The sequence below is a fragment of the Rattus norvegicus genome, chromosome 12 (genome assembly GCF_036323735.1).
Source record: "Rattus norvegicus strain BN/NHsdMcwi chromosome 12, GRCr8, whole genome shotgun sequence".
Classification (NCBI taxonomy): domain Eukaryota; kingdom Metazoa; phylum Chordata; class Mammalia; order Rodentia; family Muridae; genus Rattus; species Rattus norvegicus.
Window position 1 is genome coordinate 36752191 of NC_086030.1, and position 20579 is coordinate 36772769.

General features: G+C 51.4%; 1 protein-coding gene across 2 annotated transcripts in view; it reads right to left on the bottom strand.

Moving 5' to 3' along the window:
• The window catches only part of Tmem132b (transmembrane protein 132B), a 263981-nt gene extending 260950 nt beyond the window's left edge, over positions 1-3031 (bottom strand). Inside the window, 1 exon segment of one of the 2 annotated variants that reach the window (NM_001134536.2) lies at positions 2726-3031. In NM_001134536.2, the coding sequence (NP_001128008.2) occupies positions 2726-2786 (61 nt within the window). In that variant the 5' untranslated portion in view covers positions 2787-3031. 2 annotated transcript variants of the gene reach the window in all.
• Between the last annotated feature and the right edge of the window lie 17548 nt (positions 3032-20579).

A 20579-nucleotide genomic window follows, 5' to 3' on the forward strand; every position in this document is an offset into this window, starting at 1 on the left:
AAAAGGCTACCCAGAACTCGGGGCTCTCTGGGAAAGAAACCCTTAAGAACTTTACTGCCTGAGACCACCCTCCGAGACGCCGAGCCAGCAAAGAAGGGGCTCTTTTTTTTGTCCTTCGGGTCATGGCAACCGCCGTGCTCTTTGTTGGGTCCAGTCACCGAAGCGGAGCTCCTGAGGAAGCCCCCCACGCCTCCCGGTTCCTGCCACTGACTGAAGGAGGGGTGCCCAGATGATTTACTCTGGGAAGGTCCCCAGTGCCATTAAATCACTGGAGGCTACGACGGAATTAACATTTTCCCCCATTCCCACTTCCCCACACCATAGGACCACCGCTTCCCAAGACCTGGTGTAATGAGGAACAAATAGACCACTCGCCACTGAACGGGGCCAAGCAGGACTAAGCAAGCCAACAGCGCCGTCCCTACAATTGCAAACTTGTCACTAGCAAAGCTGGGGGGGGGGGGAGAGGGAGCCATACCCACTCCATCCCACAGACACCCTCTCCAAACAAAAGCATCAAGGGTCAACAAAGCAAGGCTTGTCAATTTCCCCCAGGGGACTTGGTCTGTAACTGCATCCCTAACTTCCAAAGCCACAGCGTGAACAAACACGGTTTGAAGGATGGGGCCCCCTAGTCGCTAAGCCGGAGGATTGGTGCTGACTTCAACCAAGTGCAATTCCGTAAGCTTCAGCCCTCACGAAGCTCCAAGAAGTCCGCCCACTACTCTCCTTCCCGGGGTAGCTGCCCACGCAAGAAGAGGGCACAGGCAACAGAGCGTGTGCTATGGGAGCGCCTCCTTACACTGAACTCTTCCCAAGCCCCTCTCCCAGGGCCTCAGCCAGTCCAAGGTTGGTCCAGAAATGATCTAGAAAATGCAGCCGTTTCTAGATGAAGCTGGTTAACTCCCTCAACTGACCAACCAACCAACCAAGTGTAGGCAGCTCTTCCAGAAACATCATCCTTGTTTTGGAACTACATATAGACTTAGCAAACTGTCTTTTTCTTTATGTCCCTGGTGGAAACCGGTGGGAAGCCTGGGCAACCAAGGACCCCCCCCCCAAGCATGTAAAACTGTATTAGAAGCTGTGCTTACACCTCCTCGGAGGGCCAGGAATGAGTTCCCAGGGGTGGCACATCCTCTCTTCTACCACAAGCCTCCCAGAGCCATGCACGCACAGGTTCTTCTGTAGCTGGGTGGGGCTGGCCAGGGTGAGGGGACTCGTTCTGGCTCAAGGCAAGAGACAGGCAGCTTCCTCTCCCAAGGTTGCCCAAAATGGCTTTTGAGCACAGCCAGATGAACGCTGACCCCCGTGGAGAAAGAAAATAGCCGCAACACAGCAATTTTCAAGTCCAAGGGACTGTGCACTTTGGCAAAAGGCGTCTCAGAGCTTCCGCTCTGAGGAAATGGCCTGGACCCCCGTCAGTGGCCCTCTTCAGGCCGCAGGGGAATGCCAAGAACTAAGCAGCTCTAGGCTTGCTCATTAACCCGCGCCAAGGAAGAGCCCTCTTTAAGATCAGAGCCATCCTCCAGGGGCTCAGCCAAAGCCCCGGGGCTGACCACGGACTCTGCAAGGGGAAAGTCTCAGTAAATATTTGGGGTCACTTGAGGTCATCTGGAAGGAAGACAATATTTACTTTTTCCTATGCACAGTCATCCTTCAAAACAAGTTAGCATCCAGGCTTGCTCCCAAGTGCGACCTCACCCAGGCAGTCGGAGCCGCAAAGTTGAGGTGGCATTTTCCTTCCGCGTTCTGGGTATCTGTGCGGTCGGTCGGTTTTAAGGAATAGGAAGCGATGCTCTCAGTCTAAAGCTACCTGCTCCCAAAACGTGGGTTTGTTTTAAAGGTCTGGAGAACACAGCCCTCATACGCACATGAACATGGCTCGTGACTGTCGCTTCTTCCCAGCCTTTGGGATTGTCTCCACTTGCCTGGGGTGGGGGAGGGGGTACTGTCATTTTAGGATAAGCTTCCTCTACAACCAACACGTAGCATCACCGAGGTGGCCGAACCTGGCCAACTCCTGCCCAGGCTGCAAACATCATATACTTGGCTATTCTGACTTCCCCATTTGTGGGGTTTAGGCGACAGCTGCGCAGGTGCCAGCCTAGAGCCAGACTCCCCGATCCCGGGGCAAGGGCTCTGAACACCTTCACGTTAAAACATCACTAGGTGCCTGCGCAGACCACGCTACTGGGTCCTATTTGACCACGTATGGGTCAGGGTGCTGGGAGGACTCGCGCTTCCACAGGGTAAGCGGCGAGGTCACCTGGCTGCCCACGGAAGCTACTTGGGAGACAGCGGGAGCCACTTGGGGTAGCGGGTGGCTTTGGGAGACTGGAGACAGGGGGCAATCAGGCGCGGGAAGGACTGCAGCCAAGCCAGACATGGCCAGCCCAGACGACCTCCAGGCCCCGCAGGTGTCCAGACAACAGGACAGCAGACCACGAACACTGGGCCACTACATCTCCCGCAGACCTCGGGGCCTGGGTACCGGGCATCGTGAGAAGGGGGATTCCGGGGAGCCCTGCCTGTGGCTCCCGGAGCCCCAAAAGGATGCGAAGGGCAGCTGGGACTGGAGAGGAGGCAAAGGAGACGCGCGCGGGGTTTGGGCCACCCGGGGCTCCCCAGACCCGCCAAGAGCAGGAGGCGGCGGCCGCCCGGGACTTGGGACCCAGGCAGCAACTTTGCGCGCGGGGTCGGGGAGGGGACGCGGCCGCGTTACCTGCGCAGCGGAGCGCGCTCAGCGCCAGCAGCAGCCCGAGCGACGCGGCCGGGGCCCGCATGGTCCTCCCGGGAGCCGGCGCCGGGCTCCGCTCGCTCCTGCGCCGCCGCCTCCCGCACCTCTCAGCTCCGCGCTCCGCCGCCGGCTGCAGACGGCGCCCGGGCTCAGCGCGCGCCCGCCCTGCACTTGGCCCGAGTTGCGCGGCCCCCGCCGGCGCCGCGGCTCCTGCGCCCCAGCGCGCGTCCCATCCCGCCGCCGCCTCGGCCAGCGCCAGCTGCCGGCCGCCCCTCCAGCCAGCTCGAGAGTGAGCGAGCCGAGCAGGGAGGAGGGGAGGGAGGAGGGAGGAGGAGGGGAGCAGCCAGGAGGGAGGAGGAGGGAGGAGGACAGGAAAGGAGGAGGAGGGAGAAGGGGAAGGGAGGAGGGAGGAGGAGGGAAAAGGAGGAGGAATGGGGCTAGAAGAAGAGGGAGGAGGATGGAGTTAGGGAGGGAAGGAGATTAGAGGAGGAAGGGAAGAGAGGAAGAAGAGGAATGGGGTATAGGGCAAGAGAAAGGAGGAGCATGCCCAGAAATGTTAAAGAATAGAGAAAGAGGAGGCAGGGTGGTGCCTTTCGTCCCTCCTCCCCCCCCCGGGGGGGGGGAACACCAAGCGGCCACCCAGCGGTTAAGCGGCGGGATGTGTCACTCACTCCCAGGGGAGGGTACAGGGCCGCCAAGCCCTCTGGGGACTAGTCGAGCAGGGACAGAGAGACCATGTAGAGTGCGGGCTGGGTTTCCAGGGTGTGTTGGGAGCTGGGCGTCCGGGAGGTTGGGATGGCAAGCTTGCTACAGAAGCCCCACCACCACCCCCGCCCAAAGGAGACGTCTGTGAGGGACAGATTGCTGAACGCAGACTAGGGCAGTGATGGATGTGGTGTGGCCTGAGGGCATTCCGCGGATGGGGGAGGGGGACGACTCCCCTACCAGAGCAGGTCCGCATGGGAAGAGAATCCCAACTTACAGGGACCAAGAAACTACAGTCCCTCTGAGTGCACAGCCTAGTGCAAGTGACAGATTGAAGCAGGGAAGCTCTGAGGTGTTTCTCTGAGAGGCCCTGGAAGTTCCTCCACCAGGCCGCAAAACCAGAGGTTATGGCACGTATGCACCTGAGTTAAAGTCTCTGTTCTACCCAACCTGCCACCAGCTTCCGGTGTCCCGGCTTGGAGGGGAAAAATGGGTCAGATCTCAAATCGGTCAGCCGGGGTGATGCAGACTGCAATCCAGCATCCTTAGCTGAGAACCCAGCTCTGCCTGTAAAAACTCAGGACAGGCGAAACTCATAACCTTCCCAGAGCCTCAGTTTCCCAACCGGAGGCATAAAGTCGTGGCAGCCTCTAGCCGGGATCCCCAGCAATGCATACAGTAAGCCCCTGACCGGGTCCACCAAGGACAACATCGGCAAGCTCACTGCAGCCATTTCCCTCCACGGGGCGAGCATCAGAACACTCTAGTCTTCCCAGCTGGTGAGGGGGCTGGCGGACCTACTTCATTAGTAGGGGCTCATTAGCCCAGGCAGCTCCAGGCTCTTCCATGATTAAAAAAGAAAGAAAAGGAGAAAAAAAAAAAAAAAAAAGAAGCAGGTGCCTGGTGTTAGACCAGGTTAGTTACCAAGAACAAATCCTGCTCTGCCTGAAGCCCCCCTTCTTATTGAATCCTGTCTTTGCCATGCTCCTGGCAAAGACATCAATGGGTGGACAGTGGGTTCTGGGTTTCTCCTTGGGGTCGTAGGTCTGTCTGTCGCCTCACAGGGACCATGGCTGTGGGGGATGTCACCCAACCTCAGGATATTCTGGGTGCTGCTCCAGTCACCTCTTCTTATTTTTTTAAAAGGATGTATTTATTTATTTATTTATTTATTTATTTATTTATTTATTTATTTATTTATTGTCAGTACACTGCCATTCTCTTCAGACACACCAGAATATTTATTTATTTATTTATTTATTTATTGTCAGTACACTGCCATTCTCTTCAGACACACCAGAAGAGGGCATGGTTGTGAGCCACCATGTGCTTGCTGAGAATTGAACTCAGGACCTCTGGTAGAGCAGTCAGCCCTCTTAACCACTGCGCCATCTCTCCAGCCCCAGTCACCTCTTCTATCTCTCCTTCATTTACTCGAGAATATCACTGAGCTATGCACCTACTGTGTGCAAGGCCTGGGCTGGATGGTGATGATGACTCAGAAAGTAAATGCAGCGGGCCCACCACTCTTTTTTTTTTTTTTTTTTTTTGGTTCTTTTTTTCGGAGCTGGGGACCGAACCCAGGGCCTTGTGCTTCCTAGGTAAGCGCTCTACCACTGAGCTAAATCCCCAGCCCCCGGGCCCACCACTCTTAAGGAATAAGGAGTGAACAGCACCCCCATGATACAGATACCTCAGGCTGTAGCCATAGCCAGAGGAAGGCCAGGGTGTATTGGATCAGATCATCAATAGCTAGGATCTGTGATCAGAGGGATCCTACAGCTTCCTTCGTGCGGGGTATGGTGACGAAAGGCAGGTATGAATCCTCCCAGCAAGGCCATAAACCAAGATCCATAAAGTCCCAGGTATTATGAAAGGCATTGATTACCTTCCCCCCACCTCACACGCAGGTCCATTCAGAGGTACCTCATCACACCTCAGAGAGCCTCTCTGTTTATCCAAGGTCAAGCTGGGCTGAATCGAGCTCCCCAAGCTCACCCTTGCTGGTGATGATGTCATGCCACAAAGAGGAAGGAGGGGTCTGTTCTGTGGATGGCAGAGAGAAGGCAAGTGAGTGGCTATGTGACTTGGTATAAACTAACTCTTTCTGAGCTTCCCTGCTTTGGCCTTCCCTGGGTGAGGATTTCTGCACGTTAACCAAGCCTGTGTATCAGATAGTATTTATGGAAATTCGAAGCCGAGGGAAAACCTTCATCATCTGAAGAGTCCGGAAGAGCTGAGGAATTGACAGTATAACCAGGAGGCCACAAAGCTCCTTCAATAAATTCATCTCCTCACCCCTGCCCAACCTCAAGTCCCCGAGTTTCACCTGGCCTAGGAGCACCAGGCAGGACCCCCCAAGGTTCTATGCATACACGGAAAAAGCTGAGGTCAGAAATGACTCTCCCCCTGGTTCTGAAGTGTGGTAAGGGAGATCTAACCTGGCCTTGAGGTGTAGCGTTCTGGCCACTCCTACCTAGCAGGTGGTTGTCCCCTTCGGATCCTCCCAGGTCTGGCCTCTACCAGGTGCCTCTGGGCTTCGGACAAAGAACAACATTACCATCTTGTGGCCAAAGCCGGCAGTACATTCTGAGGTGGTGCAAGTCCTCGCCCCGGGGAATCAGGAAAGCTGGGGGCGGAGGGTCTCCCAAAATAGAAGTCCATCTAACTTAAAAGAGTGCGCTAAGAGTCAGATGTTTCAAGATTCCGTTACGTGATAAAGTGGACTCCTGATGGGCTGCCTTCCCTTTTTCTGAAGTGTTCAAACTGCTGATCCTCCCGCCTCTTCCAGAGGGCTAGGATAACAGCCTTGCAGCAACAGGTGTATGCACGGGGGGGGGGGGGGGGGGGATCGAACCCAGGGCTTTGTGCATGTTAGGCCAGCACTCTACCCACTGAGCCACATTCCCAGCCTCCTTCCTAGTTTTATCTTCTACAGAGCACTTGCTATCACTCTGGCTTTCCCCGTTGGAATACAACCTTCTATCCATCCCCAATAGCTGGGGCCATGGCTAAACCATGCACCAGGCTTGACACAAGGAACCCTGAGTGCCAATCCGGGGAAGAAAGGTAGGGAGAAGGAGATGAAACTCGGGGTTGGAGAGCAGGTTAACAAGAGGCTAGAAGCGCCCCCCATAAGCCTGTGGGTTGAGACCAGAAGGGAGGAAGAGCCAAAGAACTCATCAGGAAACGACACTGGCCCCACACACTTGACTTCAGTCCCTGGAGTCCACAATGGAAGGAGAGACTTGACCGCCACATGTGCTATGCGACATATAAACCACCACTGCCCCCACTTCATAGTCATGCACAATAATAGCTTTTTTTTTTTTTTTAGTATAGAATAAAATTTATTCATGGCATGGGGAGGGGAGCTGAGAGAGAGAGAGAAACTGGAGAAATAGAAGATGGCCACGAACAATTGGAGAGAAGGGGAGGAGAGGGGAGAGAGAGAGGGGAGAGGGGAGTGAAGAGAGAGAGGGGAGAGGGGAGTGGAGAGAGAGAAGGGGAGAGGAGTGGAGAGGGGGGAGGGAGGGGGAGGGGAGTGGAGGGAGAGGAGGGGAGATGAGTGGGGAGAGGGGGGAGGGGAGTGGAGGGAGGAGAGGAGTGGAGGAAGGGGGGAGGGGAAAGAGGACAGAGCAGGAGCAAGAAGGCAAGAGCAAGAGCATCAGATTCCATTACAAATGATTGTGAGCCACCATGTGGTTGCTGGGAATTGAACTCAGGACCTCTGGAAGAGCAGCCAGTGCTCTTAACCACTGAGCCATCTCTCCAGCCCAATAATAGCTTCTTAAAAATTGAAATGCTCTCACCATGTACTCCTAGCTGACTTGGAACTCACTATGTAGACTAGGCTAACCTCAAATTCACAGAGCTCCATCTGCCCCTGCCCCCCAAGTGCTAGAGTTAAGATATGAGCTGGGAAATATATATGTGTATAGTATTTTATAGTATATAATGTATTGTATGCTTATAATTTATAGAATATGTATAATTTTATACATAATATTATAGAATATGTATTGTATATAGAATATGTATAGTTTATATATAATATGTAATTCATATATTGTATAAATATATATATTCCTTCTGCATACACACACACATATATAAATATAAATATAAATATAAATATAAATATAAATATAAATATATGGGATTGAAGCCCATGTAAAGGCCACATAAAATAGTAATATGCTTCACACAAAGAACTGGCCAGTGAGGGGTTGGGGATTTAGCTCAGTGGTAGAGCACTTGCCTAGGAAGCGCAAGGCCCTGGGTTCGGTCCCCAGCTCCGGAAAAAAAAAAAAAAAAAAAGAACTGGCCAGTGAGGGAGAGATGCTTAAGCAGAAAATCCCTTATGGTCCCTCCACTGACTCCTGTGGGGAGAGTCTAACCCCTAGGTACTCAGGAGCAAGAGCAGGAGGTGTAGAAGAAGAGTCGGTCCGGGGCCTGGAGAGATGGCTCAGAGGCTGAGAAGAGTGTCTGCTCTTCCAAAGGACCCAAGTTCAATTCCCAGCACCCACATGACAACACACAACCATCAGTAACTCCAATTCCAGGGGTCTTCATGCCCTCTGCTGGTCGCTGTGGGCATTGCACACATGTGGCACACATACATGCAGAGAAAACACCGGTACATATAAAATAATACATATTTAAATATGTATTAATAATAATGAATAATACATATTAAAAAGAGCTGTGACGACACCACCTGGTTGGGACTTTAGGACAATTTTCAGTAAAACGTACTAGCAAAAAAGATGAAACTGGTAGTCACAGACGAAGCCAGAGCATTCACACACACACCGAAGGTGACAACGTCCACATTGCCCACCGGGACCACTGGGATGGGCACTGGGATGGATCACTCAGCAGCCCTTTGGATAACTGCAACGCTCTGCAGCCCTGTCTTCTACCACCCAAATGTAAACTAAAGAAAAGGTGAGCAAAGCAGATTTCACCCCTCGACTGAATGAGACGTAAGGGTCGTTCATTCTGGACGTGATGGGAGGGGCTCCGGTAACCACTTACAACAGCTACAGGTGGCAGAAAGACAGATTCCAGATTCTGACAGCAGTTAGCCACCGTGTCATCAGCAGCCAGGCTGGTCCCACGGACCATCCTCTGAGAGGATGCGCTGCGGCGCTTAAACTCTGCTGCTGCGTCAGACGTCCATGACTTGCAGCCAAAAGCAGCCCCCGCCCCCCGCCCCGGGATGATATATGCAGGTCCTGGGAGAGTCTTGAATGGACAGCAAGTCAAGCAACTTAGCTCTCAACAGAATTTACATCAAAAGGTAGAAGAAAAAACATATACGCAAAGTGCTTCTATGCTGACCTTTTAAGGGTTAAGTAGTTTTCCAAATCCCGTGTCCCTGACACAGACTTAAGACATAGATACAGAGAATAAGGAGGTGTTGCCTTGTTGGAGTGGGTGTGGCCTTGTTGGAGTGGGTGTGGCCTTGTTGGAGTGGGTGTGGCCTTGTTGGAGTGGGTGTGGCCTTGTTGGAGTGGGTGTGTCACTGTAAGCATGGACTTTAATACCTTCGTCCTAGCTGCCTGGAAATCAGTATTCTGCGAGCAGCCTTCATAGTGTCTTCATATCAGCCTTCAGATGAAGATGTAGAACTCTCAGCTCCTCCAGCACCACTCCTGCCTGGATACGGCCATGTTCCTGCCTTGGTGATAATGGACTGAACCTCTGAACCTGCAAGCCAGCCTCAATAAAATGTTGTCCTTAAAAGAGTTGCCTTGGTCATGGTGTCTGTTCACAGCAGGAAAAACCCTAACTAAGACAACCAACCCCTCAGAGAGAGTGTCATGCAGTGGCATTGCTTCTCGGAGTATTCTATATTGAGAGCATCTCTCCTGCCGTGTAATAAGTATTTCTCTGTGTGACAATTTGAAAGGCGTGCCTGGCCCTGCCCTTAGGGTAGTCCTTGTTCAGTTCCATCAGTTTCCCTGAGGAAAAAACCAAGGGGTCCCCTGCAGCGTTTCACTGTGGGAAAACAAAGGTTTGGGGCTGGAGTGCAGCTCGGAAGTGGAGCAAGGAGAAGGTCCACCTTCAGCATGGCAGAGGGAGGGAGGAGAAAGAAGGAAAGAAAGCAGGCAGAGAGATGTCTCAGTGGGTAAAAGCATTTGCCGTGCAACCCTGAAGCATGGAGTTTGAACCCCAGTCCTTTTGTAAAAAGCCAGAAGTGGCCACAGACGCCCAGAACCCTTGAAGTGTGGGGCAGAGGCAGCTGGATACATCACCCAAAACAGGAAAGTGTGAGAGACCTTGTCTCGAGGCTTTAAGGTAGAAAGTGATAGGACACTTGACTTGGTGTTCTGCTTCAGCCTCTACGTGTGCAAAATCAGGAGAGTACACCACACACACACACACACACACACACACACACACACACACAAGGAGAAGGGGAGGAAGACAGAGGCAGAAAAGAGGGAGAGGGCAAAGGAAAGCCTGTCTACGCTGGTTTTTTTATGCGTGGTCAGTCTCCCGGATGCACCATCAAATGCATGCTGTGAGGGAAAGAATCACATCAGGGGTTGTCTAATGCAAGCCTCCTTATAAAACACATTCAAATTCCCACACATTAGTGGCGGTGGCCAGCAGCCTCATAGCTAATTCACAGGCCCAGACCCAGCCTTCTCTGCCTCCTTGAAGCTTTGGTTGTGACCCTTAGCCTTTTTTTTTTAAAGATTTATTCATTTCATTATATATAAATACGCTGTAGCTGTCTTCAGATACACCAGAAGAGGGCATCAGATCTCTTTATAGATGGTTGTGAGCCACCATGTGGTTGCTGGGAATTGAACTCAGGACCTCTGGAAGAGTAATTGGGTGCTCTTAACCGCTGAGCCATCTCTCCAGCCCGACCCTTAGCCTTTTAAGGATGGAGTTATATCTGCACCCACTTCACTTCCTTGATTCGGTTTTAATGTGCCATCCCATTCACTCAATATATGGAATATACCAACAGTATTAGCTCCTTACCCACCCCAAGTCTGTAAACATTGAGATGTTCACGATGAAATGTCGAGATCACTGCCACCTGCAATGTCATCACCTTTTATAAATATTCACTTAATTTATGTGTAGGAGTATGTGACTGCCTGTATGTGCACCACATGTGTGCAGTACCTGTAAAGGCCAGAAGGTGGCAGCAAGGCCCCTGGAGCTGATGTCGCAGACTGTTAACAATGCTCCTAAAGTCACTGCTGCTTGTGACTGTTGTTGCTACTGGTTTGTTGTTCTTGGTTGCTTGCTTGTTTGCTTGCTTTTTTGTTTTGTTTTGGGGAGTTGTTTGTTTGGGTTGGGTTTTTTTGGTGTCTGTGTGTGTGTGTGTGTGTGTGTGTGTGTGTGTGTGTGTGTGTCGGTGTGCTAGAGGTCCACTCATAACCTGGAATTCACTAGCAGATGCTCCACCCCTGAGCACCTCGCTAGCCCCTCTCACGGTGTTTGAATCCAGAAGCTTTGGAGAAATCCAGCATCCTTCTGTCTGCACATGGGGCCTGGAGCCTCAGGACACCACAGGCTTCCCCCATCCACACGCCCTTTCTCTTGACCACATCTGCCTACGTGGATTTTAAATCGTTTCTGTCTCTCATAAATTCTACGTACTCTCTCTTCTCTGTCCAGGAGCACTTCCTGCGGGGAAATGAGAGAGTGTTTAGTGTCACACCAGGATTCATGCTAAGTGGCTTCTAACGTGTGAGGAGTCCACAGCCCTGTGGTGGGAAGCAATCCCTCAGCCCAGAGCAGGGTAGGGAGACCTTGGATTGTCTCTAGAGGGAACACCTTTGGTCCCACGTGATCTTCTGAACTAAGCGAGCTATAAGCAACTGGTTCTCCTCATCACTGGGTGTAGCCAACAGGGAGCTGCGAGTTTCCCCCTGAACCACAGGGCCCAGCAATGGCATTCTCATAGTGACAAGCCCCTAAGTAAGTAAGGACTCAGGGTTTGTAGCGTCTGCAGCTTCGGGTCCAGCTGGTGCCATGGCTCAGAATCTTCAAGGTTCACGAGAAGGTTCTCAGCAGTTAGAAAAATAGGAAATATTGACAGGGTGTAAGATCACAGTGATGACAAAATGACCCTTGAGGGTGTCTGGGTAGGAACAGAGCCTCTAAATGCCAATAAAGCAGTTTTAGTGCTGATGATGAATCCTTATTGCAAGGGTCCCTTTAATATTTCTCCTCAAAATAGGCTAAGATGCTGAGGTCTGGGCTGGTTATATTCCCAAATTAGACCTTCCCTGGCTCTTTTTTTTTTTAATTTTAAAGATTTATTTATTTTATGTATATGTGTACACTGTGGCTGTCTTCAGACACACCAGAAGAGGGCATCAGGTCCTATTACAGATGGTCGTGAGTTACCATGTGGTTGCTGGGAATTGAACTAAGGAACCTCTGGAAGAGCAGTCAGTGCTCCTTTTTTTTTTTTTTTTTTAATCTTCATTAACTTGAGTATTTCTTATTTACATTTCGATTGTTATTCCCTTTCCCGGTTTCCGGGCCAACATCCCCCTAACCTTTCCCCTCCCCTTCTTTACGGGTGTTCCCCTCCCCATCCTCCCCCCATTACCACCCTCCCCCCAACAATCACGTTCACTGGGGTTTCAGTCTTGGCAGGACCCAGGGCTTCCCCTTCCACTGGTGCCCTTACTAGGCTATTCATTGCTACCTATGAGGTTGGAGCCCAGGGTCAGTCCATGGATAGTCTTTGGGTAGTGGCTTAGTCCCTGGAAGCTCTGGTTGGTTGGCATTGTTGTTCATATGGGGTCTCAAGCCCCTTCAAGCTCTTCCAGTCCTTTCTCTGATTCCTTCAACGGGGGGTCCCATTCTCAGTTCAGTGGTTTGCTGCTGGCATTGGCCTATGTATTTGCTGTATTCTGGCTGTATCTCTCAGGAGAGATCTATATCCGGTTCCTGTCGGCCTGCACTTCTTTGCTTCATCCATCTTGTCTAATTGGGTGGCTGTATATGTATGGGCCACATGTAGGGCAGGCTCTGAATGGGTGTTCCTTCTGCCTCTGTTTTAAACTTTGCCTCCCTATTCCCTGCCAAGGGCATTCTTGTTCCCCTTTTAAAGAAGGAGTGAAGCATTCACATTTTCTCCAGCCCATCAGGACTTTCTTTAAGATTTTTATTTATGTGGTGTGTGGTGTGGAAGGATAGGGGAGGGCAGGCAAAGCGCACCTGAAAGCAGTAGCCGCAGAGGCCAGAAGGGGGCGCCAGATTCCCTGGAGCTGGAGTTATAAGCAGTTGCAATCCATCATGGGTGCTGGGAACCAAACTCTGGACCTCTATAAGAGCAGTATATGCTCTTAACTGCCGAGCCATTTCTCCAGTCCGTCCTTGTCCCCTTCTAGGATTTATCATGAGTAGAAATGGTTGAGCAAGTCACACAAAAAGAGTGGACAAGCACACATTCAAATTCCCACCCATCGATGGCGGCGGCCCGCAGCCTCACAGCTAAATCACTCTAAATCACGGCAGCCTTCTCTGCTTCCTTCGAGTTTGGGTTGTGAGCTTTAAAGGATGGAGTTAGAGCTCCAATCCCTTCACTTCCTAGATCGCCACCACAGTTGCAGAGGTGGTGGCGGCCACATCAACGGCAGTGGCAAGAGGGGAGCAGCACTTGGGGCAGATGCAAGAAGAAACGGAGGTGAGAGAAGAAACAAAGAGGGCTGGAGGAACGAAGCAGGTAGGGTGAAGAGTCAAAGCCAAAGGCAGAAGGCATGAGGAAGCAGGTTAGATCCTGAGCGCAGCCAACTTACAGAGTGGTGCACTGTCACTGTCCCAGCACTTGGGGACCATCCAGGAGCTACTAAGCAGGCACACTGCCTGCTGTTGGTGCTGCTGCAGCAGCAAGTGGAAGCTGGGAATTACAGAAATAGCTGAGCCCCAAGGCCATTGGTGGTTAAAGCACGGGGGAGGTGAATCTCCAACAGGTCTCTGGCTCAAGCCTAGAACTGTGAGTCTCTAGATCTCTCACTGAGCTGCAAACCTCTGTGTCTCCAGTCCCACCCCGGGGTCTCCAGCCCCGCCTCTGAGTCTCCGACCACGCCCCTGGGTCTTGAGCACTCTAGAGCCCTGGAAGGAATGTCTCCTCACCTACCCACAATTCCTAACGATATAGAGCAGAGCCTGGCTGGTGGCAGGATGCCTATCATTGGCTGGTAATTGTGCCCAGCGATAGACTATAATTGACCGTCTGTGGACCTGGAAGAACCCACTCTGTCCAGACCACACCCACACCCAGCATCTTCACCCTAGACCCCCTCAGGTGCCCCAAGTTCTCATGGGTAATAGTCTGAGAGAGGCAAGAACATTGCGCAGGTGACAGCAGTCACAGCCCAGAGTGTCAGGCACTCAAGAGTGTCATTCTGGAATGTTCTGGGAAGTTCTTCCAGCTTGCCAGTCCCCGTCACGAGCTTCAAGGAGAAAGCATGGGCATGTGAGCTCACACCTGGCGGAGGGTCACCAAATATCTGATCAGCTGAAAACGCTGACTCTGTCTTGCTGTTTACACTGTTCCAGCGTGACAAGCCACTTACACTCACCCCCGTAAGATGGAGAGTTTTACTTCATTTAGCAGAGGAGAAAGCTTGATTTGCCCCACATCAACCAAATGGTACAGGTGAAGTTTGAACAGAGATCTGGATAGCCTCCGGCTCTCCGTCATGGCCTGACCACCCCAGGCCCTCTCAGCCTGACCACCTGACCACCCCCAGATTCCAGACACTCACTCTCTCTCTCTCTCTCTCTCTCTCTCTCTCTCTGTCTCTCTCTCTCTCTCTGTCTCTCTCTCTCTCTCTCTCTCTCTCTCTCTCTGTCTCTCTCTCTCTCTCTCTCTCTCTGTCTCTCTCTCTCTCTCTCTCTCTCTCTCTGTCTCTCTCTCTCTCTCTCTCTCTGTCTCTCTCTCTGTCTCTCTCTCTGTCTCTCTCTCTCTGTCTCTCTCTCTGTCTCTCTCTCTCTCTCTCAGCCCCTGACCACCCCAGACACACACTCTCTCTCAGCAGACCATCCATCCATCTGTCTGTCTGTCTGTCTGTCTGTCTATCTATCTCATCCCCTGACCACCCCAGGCTCTCTCTCAGTCCCTGGTCACCCCAGAAACACATACGCTCTCTCTCTCAGCAGACACTCCATCTATCTATCTACCATCTATCTATCTATCTATCTATCTATCTATCTATCTATCTATCTATCATCTATTTATCTCTGCCCCTGACCACCTCCCTTCTCTCTCAGCCCCTACCATCCCCAGGCTCTCTCTCAGTCCCTGACATCCCCGGGCTCTCCCTTATTTTCCAGTGATCTTCCTCCACCTCAGGAAAACTTGGATTTTGCTGGTTGGTTTGGTTTCATTGGGTTGGGTTTCCTAAGGTAGGCTAGCCTGAAACTCCTCCTGCTTTAGCCTCTCATGGACTAGGGGGAGAGAGGTGTGACTACCATGGCAATCCTGGAAACACACACACACATACACACACAGAGAGAGACATTTTATATATATATAATTTCATACATGAATGCTTTCCTTACATCATTTCTACCCCACCCTCTCCAACTCCAGCTATGTCCAAACTGTTCTTCATGTTCATCTGTAAAGAGCTTTGGCCATAGAGCTCTGAGGGATTTGAGGACTGAGAGAGGCTATGGAGATGCCCAGGAAAGCCAGATGTGGTGGTTTGAATAGAAATGGTTCCTATAGACTTATACATGTAAATGCTTGGCCATAGGGAGCGGCACTATTAAGAGGCGTTACCTTGTTGGAGGAAGTGCATCTCTAGGTAGTAGTCTCAGAAGCTCAAGTCCAGGGTCAGTAGCTCACACTCACTGCCGGCTGCCTGTCACTCCAGACGTAGCACTCTCAGCTTCCCTTCCAGCACCATGCCTGCCGGTGTGCCCCCATGCTTCCTGCCAAGATGACAATGGTCTAAGCCTCTGAACCCCTAAGCCAGCCCCAATTAAAGGTTCCCCCTTATAAGCGTTGCTGTGGTCATGGTATCTCCTCACAGCAATAGGAACCCTAAGATACCAGGGTTCCCTTATCGAGTGGGGAAGTCACCCAGACAAGGCATGACAGCCCCACTTGATGGTGGCCTCTGTAGGGCAAAAGTCCCTGGTTATTTCTTGCCTCGTGTTTGAAAGGTGTATGACATCTTCTAGCCAGGGCAGTGTCACCCGGCTGCTTGAGGACACAGTGACACCTAACTTGTCCAGTGTTTTGATGCCTGGCCACAGGGTGAGAAGGCATCTGGGGCTTCTTTCAGAAAGAAGAGCAATGAACCGTCCAACCCAGGACCAATTTCCTGGCCTGGTCTTTTCCTCAGCCCCAGCAAGGCAAGTTCATTCCCACTGGACAGTGCTTGAAGCATGGTCTTGGCCCTACAGGTCTAGGGACAGAGAGAAACAATGGCCACAGGACAGGGGCTCAGGGACGAGGGGCCTCATGGTACAGCAAGATCCCTCTATAGCATTGTGATGGTGTCTGATTGTGTCGGCAACAGCCAGTAATGCTGCATAACAAACGGGCAGGCTCGGCAGCTTCAAGAGCACATTACTTGTGCTCTTACACTGGCTGGCCATCTGGTAAAACCAGACATTCCTGGCAGCTATAAGTACTCTGGATCCCAGCATCTCCTACCATCCAAGATAGCACAACAGACCTCAATGGTGCAAGTCTGGCCAAAACAGACATTCCCACAGTCTACTGCATCCTGGCCACTGATGTCCCATTGACCAAAGTGTGTCAAGAGCCAAGTACCATGCCAGTGGGAGGGACACTCACTCTCAGAGAGAGGGGCTGCAGTGTTGGCCACAGACAGCATCTCTTACAAGCCACTACCACAGCTGTTTTCAGCCAGGAGTGTTTTTATTCTCTTTCAATTTTTAGGTGCACACATGTATGTGCAAGCTTGCTACTGCACAAGAGTGGAAGTCAGAGGACAACTTGCTGAGAGGTCAACTTCTACATGTAGGTCCTGAGGACCAAACGAAGGTCATCAGCCTTGTTGGCAAACACCTTTACCTGCTGGGCCATCCTACTAACTTCTTTTTATCTTTTATTCCCAATGGCCAGTTGGAATTGGAATTAAATAGTGACCAGGCTAGGCAGTAGTGGTGTATGCCTTTAATCTCAGCACTCAGGGGGCATAGGCAGGTGGTTCACTGTGAGTTTAAGTCTCCAGAGGGAGTTCTAAGACAGTGAAGGCTACACAGAGAAAACCTGTCTTGACAAAGCAAATAAATAAACAAACGGATACATAAATAAACAGTCTCTGGGGCTGGAGAGATGGCTCAGTGGTTAAGAGCACTGACTGCTCTTCCAGAGGTCCTGAGTTCAATTCCCAAGCAACCACATGGTGGCTCACAACCATCTGTGATGAGATCCGATGCCCTCTTCTGGTGTGTCTGAAGAGAATAATAATGTAATCATATACATAAAATAAATTAATTAATTAAAATAAATAAAAATAAACGGTCTCGGTTAGTATAGAACTAAGAAGAGATATTTGGAGGAAACATCCATTTTTGTCACCAAGGCCAGTGACACGGGCTACCCACACATCCCTCTCTATTCCCAGGACATAACACTAATTGAAATGTTTCTATAAACAGGGACAAAAGAAACTACTGAGGGCGGGCTGAGCAGGAAGAGGATTTGTTGTTGGAGGCTCAACTAGAAGCCAGGACTCACACCTTGTAAGAAATACAGGGTCGTTTGCTCCCCTCGACCTCGCAAGTTCTAGCCTTGTACCAGGAGTGACCGCCTCCACTCAGTGACTTCCTTAAAAGAACTCTACAACAAGGCTGATGAGGCTCAGAGGGGTCAAGCCAGTGGATTGAGATAACATAGCTTAGTCCAGACAGTGCCCTTTGCTCTCTACCACTTAATCCCTTGCTTCCCCTACCCTCTTGTGATTAGCAAGACAAACCTCCCATCCCCCACCAGCCTGTGCCCCTGCTGGGCTGCAGCCAAGGCCAGTGTCTCCAGGTCCCCAGGGCCTCTTGGACCATAGCAGGAGACTCATCTCCCTGCAGAAGTCAAGCCTGGCTCCCTGAGCTCTCAAGAGAACTCCCAGGAGGGAAAAAGAGAGGAACCTTCGCAGACAGTTCTACAGACAGCCAGTTATGTAACAACTGCCGAGGCTTGCCAGGAGCCAGGAGGCTCAGCGCACAGTGGTCTTCTTTAAACACTCATTCATTCGCCCCAGGGACCCGCCCAGGATCACGGTCAATTCCCTAGTCACACCAGGATGGCACCCTAGGCAGGAGCAGGTGGTCAATGAATGAGAAAGCTGTAAGAAGAAAATGAGATACAAGAAAGTAAATGGGAGAGGTGGGGCGGGGTTTGCGTGAAAAGGAGGAGCTTAAGCATGGGCAGGGACGGACTGAAAGGGGGACATAAGAGTCTTTTTCTTTTTTTCCGGAGCTGGGGACCGGACCCAGGGCCTTGCGCTTGCTAGGCAAGCGCTCTACCACTGAGCTAAATCCCCAACCCCGGGACATAAGAGTCTTAACAGAGAATGAGGGAAGGAATCTCTCGGGCTGACAGGAAGCCCTGCAAGGGGCATTGCCAGAATGTGCAAAGACCCTGGGGTAGGATTGTGCCAGCATTAGAGAAGCCCAATGAATTGCACAGCCAAGACAGAGGCTCTGCAGACATTGGGCAGAAGAGTTTTGCTCCCAGAGTCAGAGAGTCACTGTAACTAACAGGGATGGAAGGGAGGAGAGGGACACCAGGGGAGAAGTGTTAGAACCCACAGACTCCTGGCCCCTCACCCTCAGGGCTAACAGAATGGACCACTGCCTTATGTGGCCCAGATCAGAAAACCCTGGGCTCGCCATGGGTGCCCCAGCTCACATCTAGAATTCCAGCACCTGGCAACGCTGAGGCCGGGGGATGGCTGCGAGTTTGAGAGACTGAGACACTAGCCCCAAAACCAAAACAAAAATAGTGGCTTCAGATACTTTCTGAAGCCAGAAGCGTGAAGGGCTCAGAGCCAAGGGACAGCATCTGCTGTTGGCTAGGAGGTTGGAGGGGAGGATGGGACCCAGGAGCCTCCAGGTCAAGATGCAGCCCAACGGATGGTCACTGAGAAATGGCCTCTAGATCCCCAGCCTTGGTCCCGGAAGAGGCCCCCACAGTCTTTGCACCAACTGTCCCCACTGCCCAGAGTACCCTTCCCTCAGATCTCACATGCCTGGCACCTTCACATCCTTCAGGGTTCCCCAGACTGCCCACCCAGCTGTTCCTCTAAGGTAGAAATCATGCTCTCCTCCAGCACCATCTCCCCGGTGTGGTCTGACTCATGTATAATGGCTTCTAAGCTTGATGTGTAAACTACACATCACAGGAAACCGTCCTGATGACTGTGTCCTGGTACTAGAGGGGTCCTGGCCTGGAAAGATACACAACAAAACAGAAAGATTGGAAAATTCCTCTGATCGGCTGCTGGGTATCTCGATTTCTTCCACAGGGAAGGGGCGGGGAATGGAATAATTCATATAAAAATTAAAATCTTAAGACAAAGTGGGGCGTGCATTTGCATAAAGACTAGCTTCCGATTTTTTTTTTTTTTTTTTTTTTTTTTTTTTTTTTTTAGCTTCCGATTTTTAATGTCGCCCACCTCCAGAGTGAAGGTGGCAACCACCCAGGCAGGGCCGGAAGTGGTTCAGCCAGCCCTGTGCCTGTCACAGAGGAGTCAGAACCCTCTCAAGGCATCCTTGGCCAGCTCAAAGCAGCCTTGATGTTTGCCTTGTCGTTTATGCACAGCCTTGAACACCTTTCCAGCTCCCTCCTCCTTACTCATCCAGGGTAGGAAAGCTAAATGCTGATTTTCCCAGAATCCCTTGAAGATCTATTTCGGGACCAGACACTACTCAAAGAGTGCAGATGCCTGACCACATCTCGCCTCTTCGTGCTTTGAACGAAGCCTCTGTGACTAGAGCCATAGCGGTTATCTTGGGATCCTCGGAAAGCCAGGAGACTCAGAGAGATATCTATCTGGTCCTCAGTTGGTGAAGTGCTTGCCTAGACTCACGGGCCCCAGATTCTGTCGCCGCATAGGACTAAGCATGAAGGCAGGAGGATCAGGAGTTCACAGACACCCTCAGCTACATAGGGGCTAGCCTGAGCTACATGAGACCCCATCTCAAACACACACAGCTAACCAGGGCCTGACTCCTTCAGAGCTTCTGGGTCCAAGAATCATGAGCGTTTCTTCTGATTAATGCAGGGGACATAATAGAACATCATCTGAACAAGGGTCTGAGATTCCTGACCAGTACGGTCAGGTTGGTCCTCCCCAGTCTGTAGGATGAGAGGCAAGCCTGGAACTTTTGTGTGGCTCCACCTCAGAGCCGGCTGGCTAAAAATAAACCTGGGGTCTGAAGACAGAACATTTCAATGGCACTGTCATTTTGACGGAGTGTCTGACAAAGCCACCATGAACAGTAGCCATCTATCACAGACCTCTGCCTTCCCGTGTAGGGAGCTGAGATACCAGGGTAGAAAGGGACAGGTGGGTGGCACTAGAGGGGAGTGGCTACCTAGCCTAACTCAGCTCTCTAGCCCATGGCACCCCAACACCCCAGAGGGGCTCATCCCCAAATTTAATTTGCAAGATCAACCAGGCAGGAAGGCAGACCTCACAGAACTGGCACACCCTGAGTCCCTGCTGAGCCAGTATAAGAAAACAATGACTTAGGGGTTGGGGATTTAGCCCAGTGGTAGAGCTAGAGCGCTTGTGCAAGGCCCTGAGTTCGGTCCCCAGCTCCGAAAAAAAAGAACCAAAAAAAGAAAGAAAACAATGACTTATGGGATACAGAATTTGTAAGAACCTGGGTTCTCACAGAGGTGAGACTGGCACAGTCCAATTGTTTGGCTCAAAGGTTAAGAGGATTGGCTGCGGGGTTGGGGATTTAGCTCAGTGGTAGAGCGCTTGCCTAGCAAGTGCAAGGCCCTGGGTTCGGTCCCCAGCTCCGAAAAAAAAAAAAAAAAAGGAAAAAAATGAGCATTGGCTGCTCTCCCCAGGACTCACAAGATGGCTCCTCACCTGCCTGAACTCCGGCACTAAGGGATCTGATGCCCTCTTCTGGCCTCTGTGGGCACTGC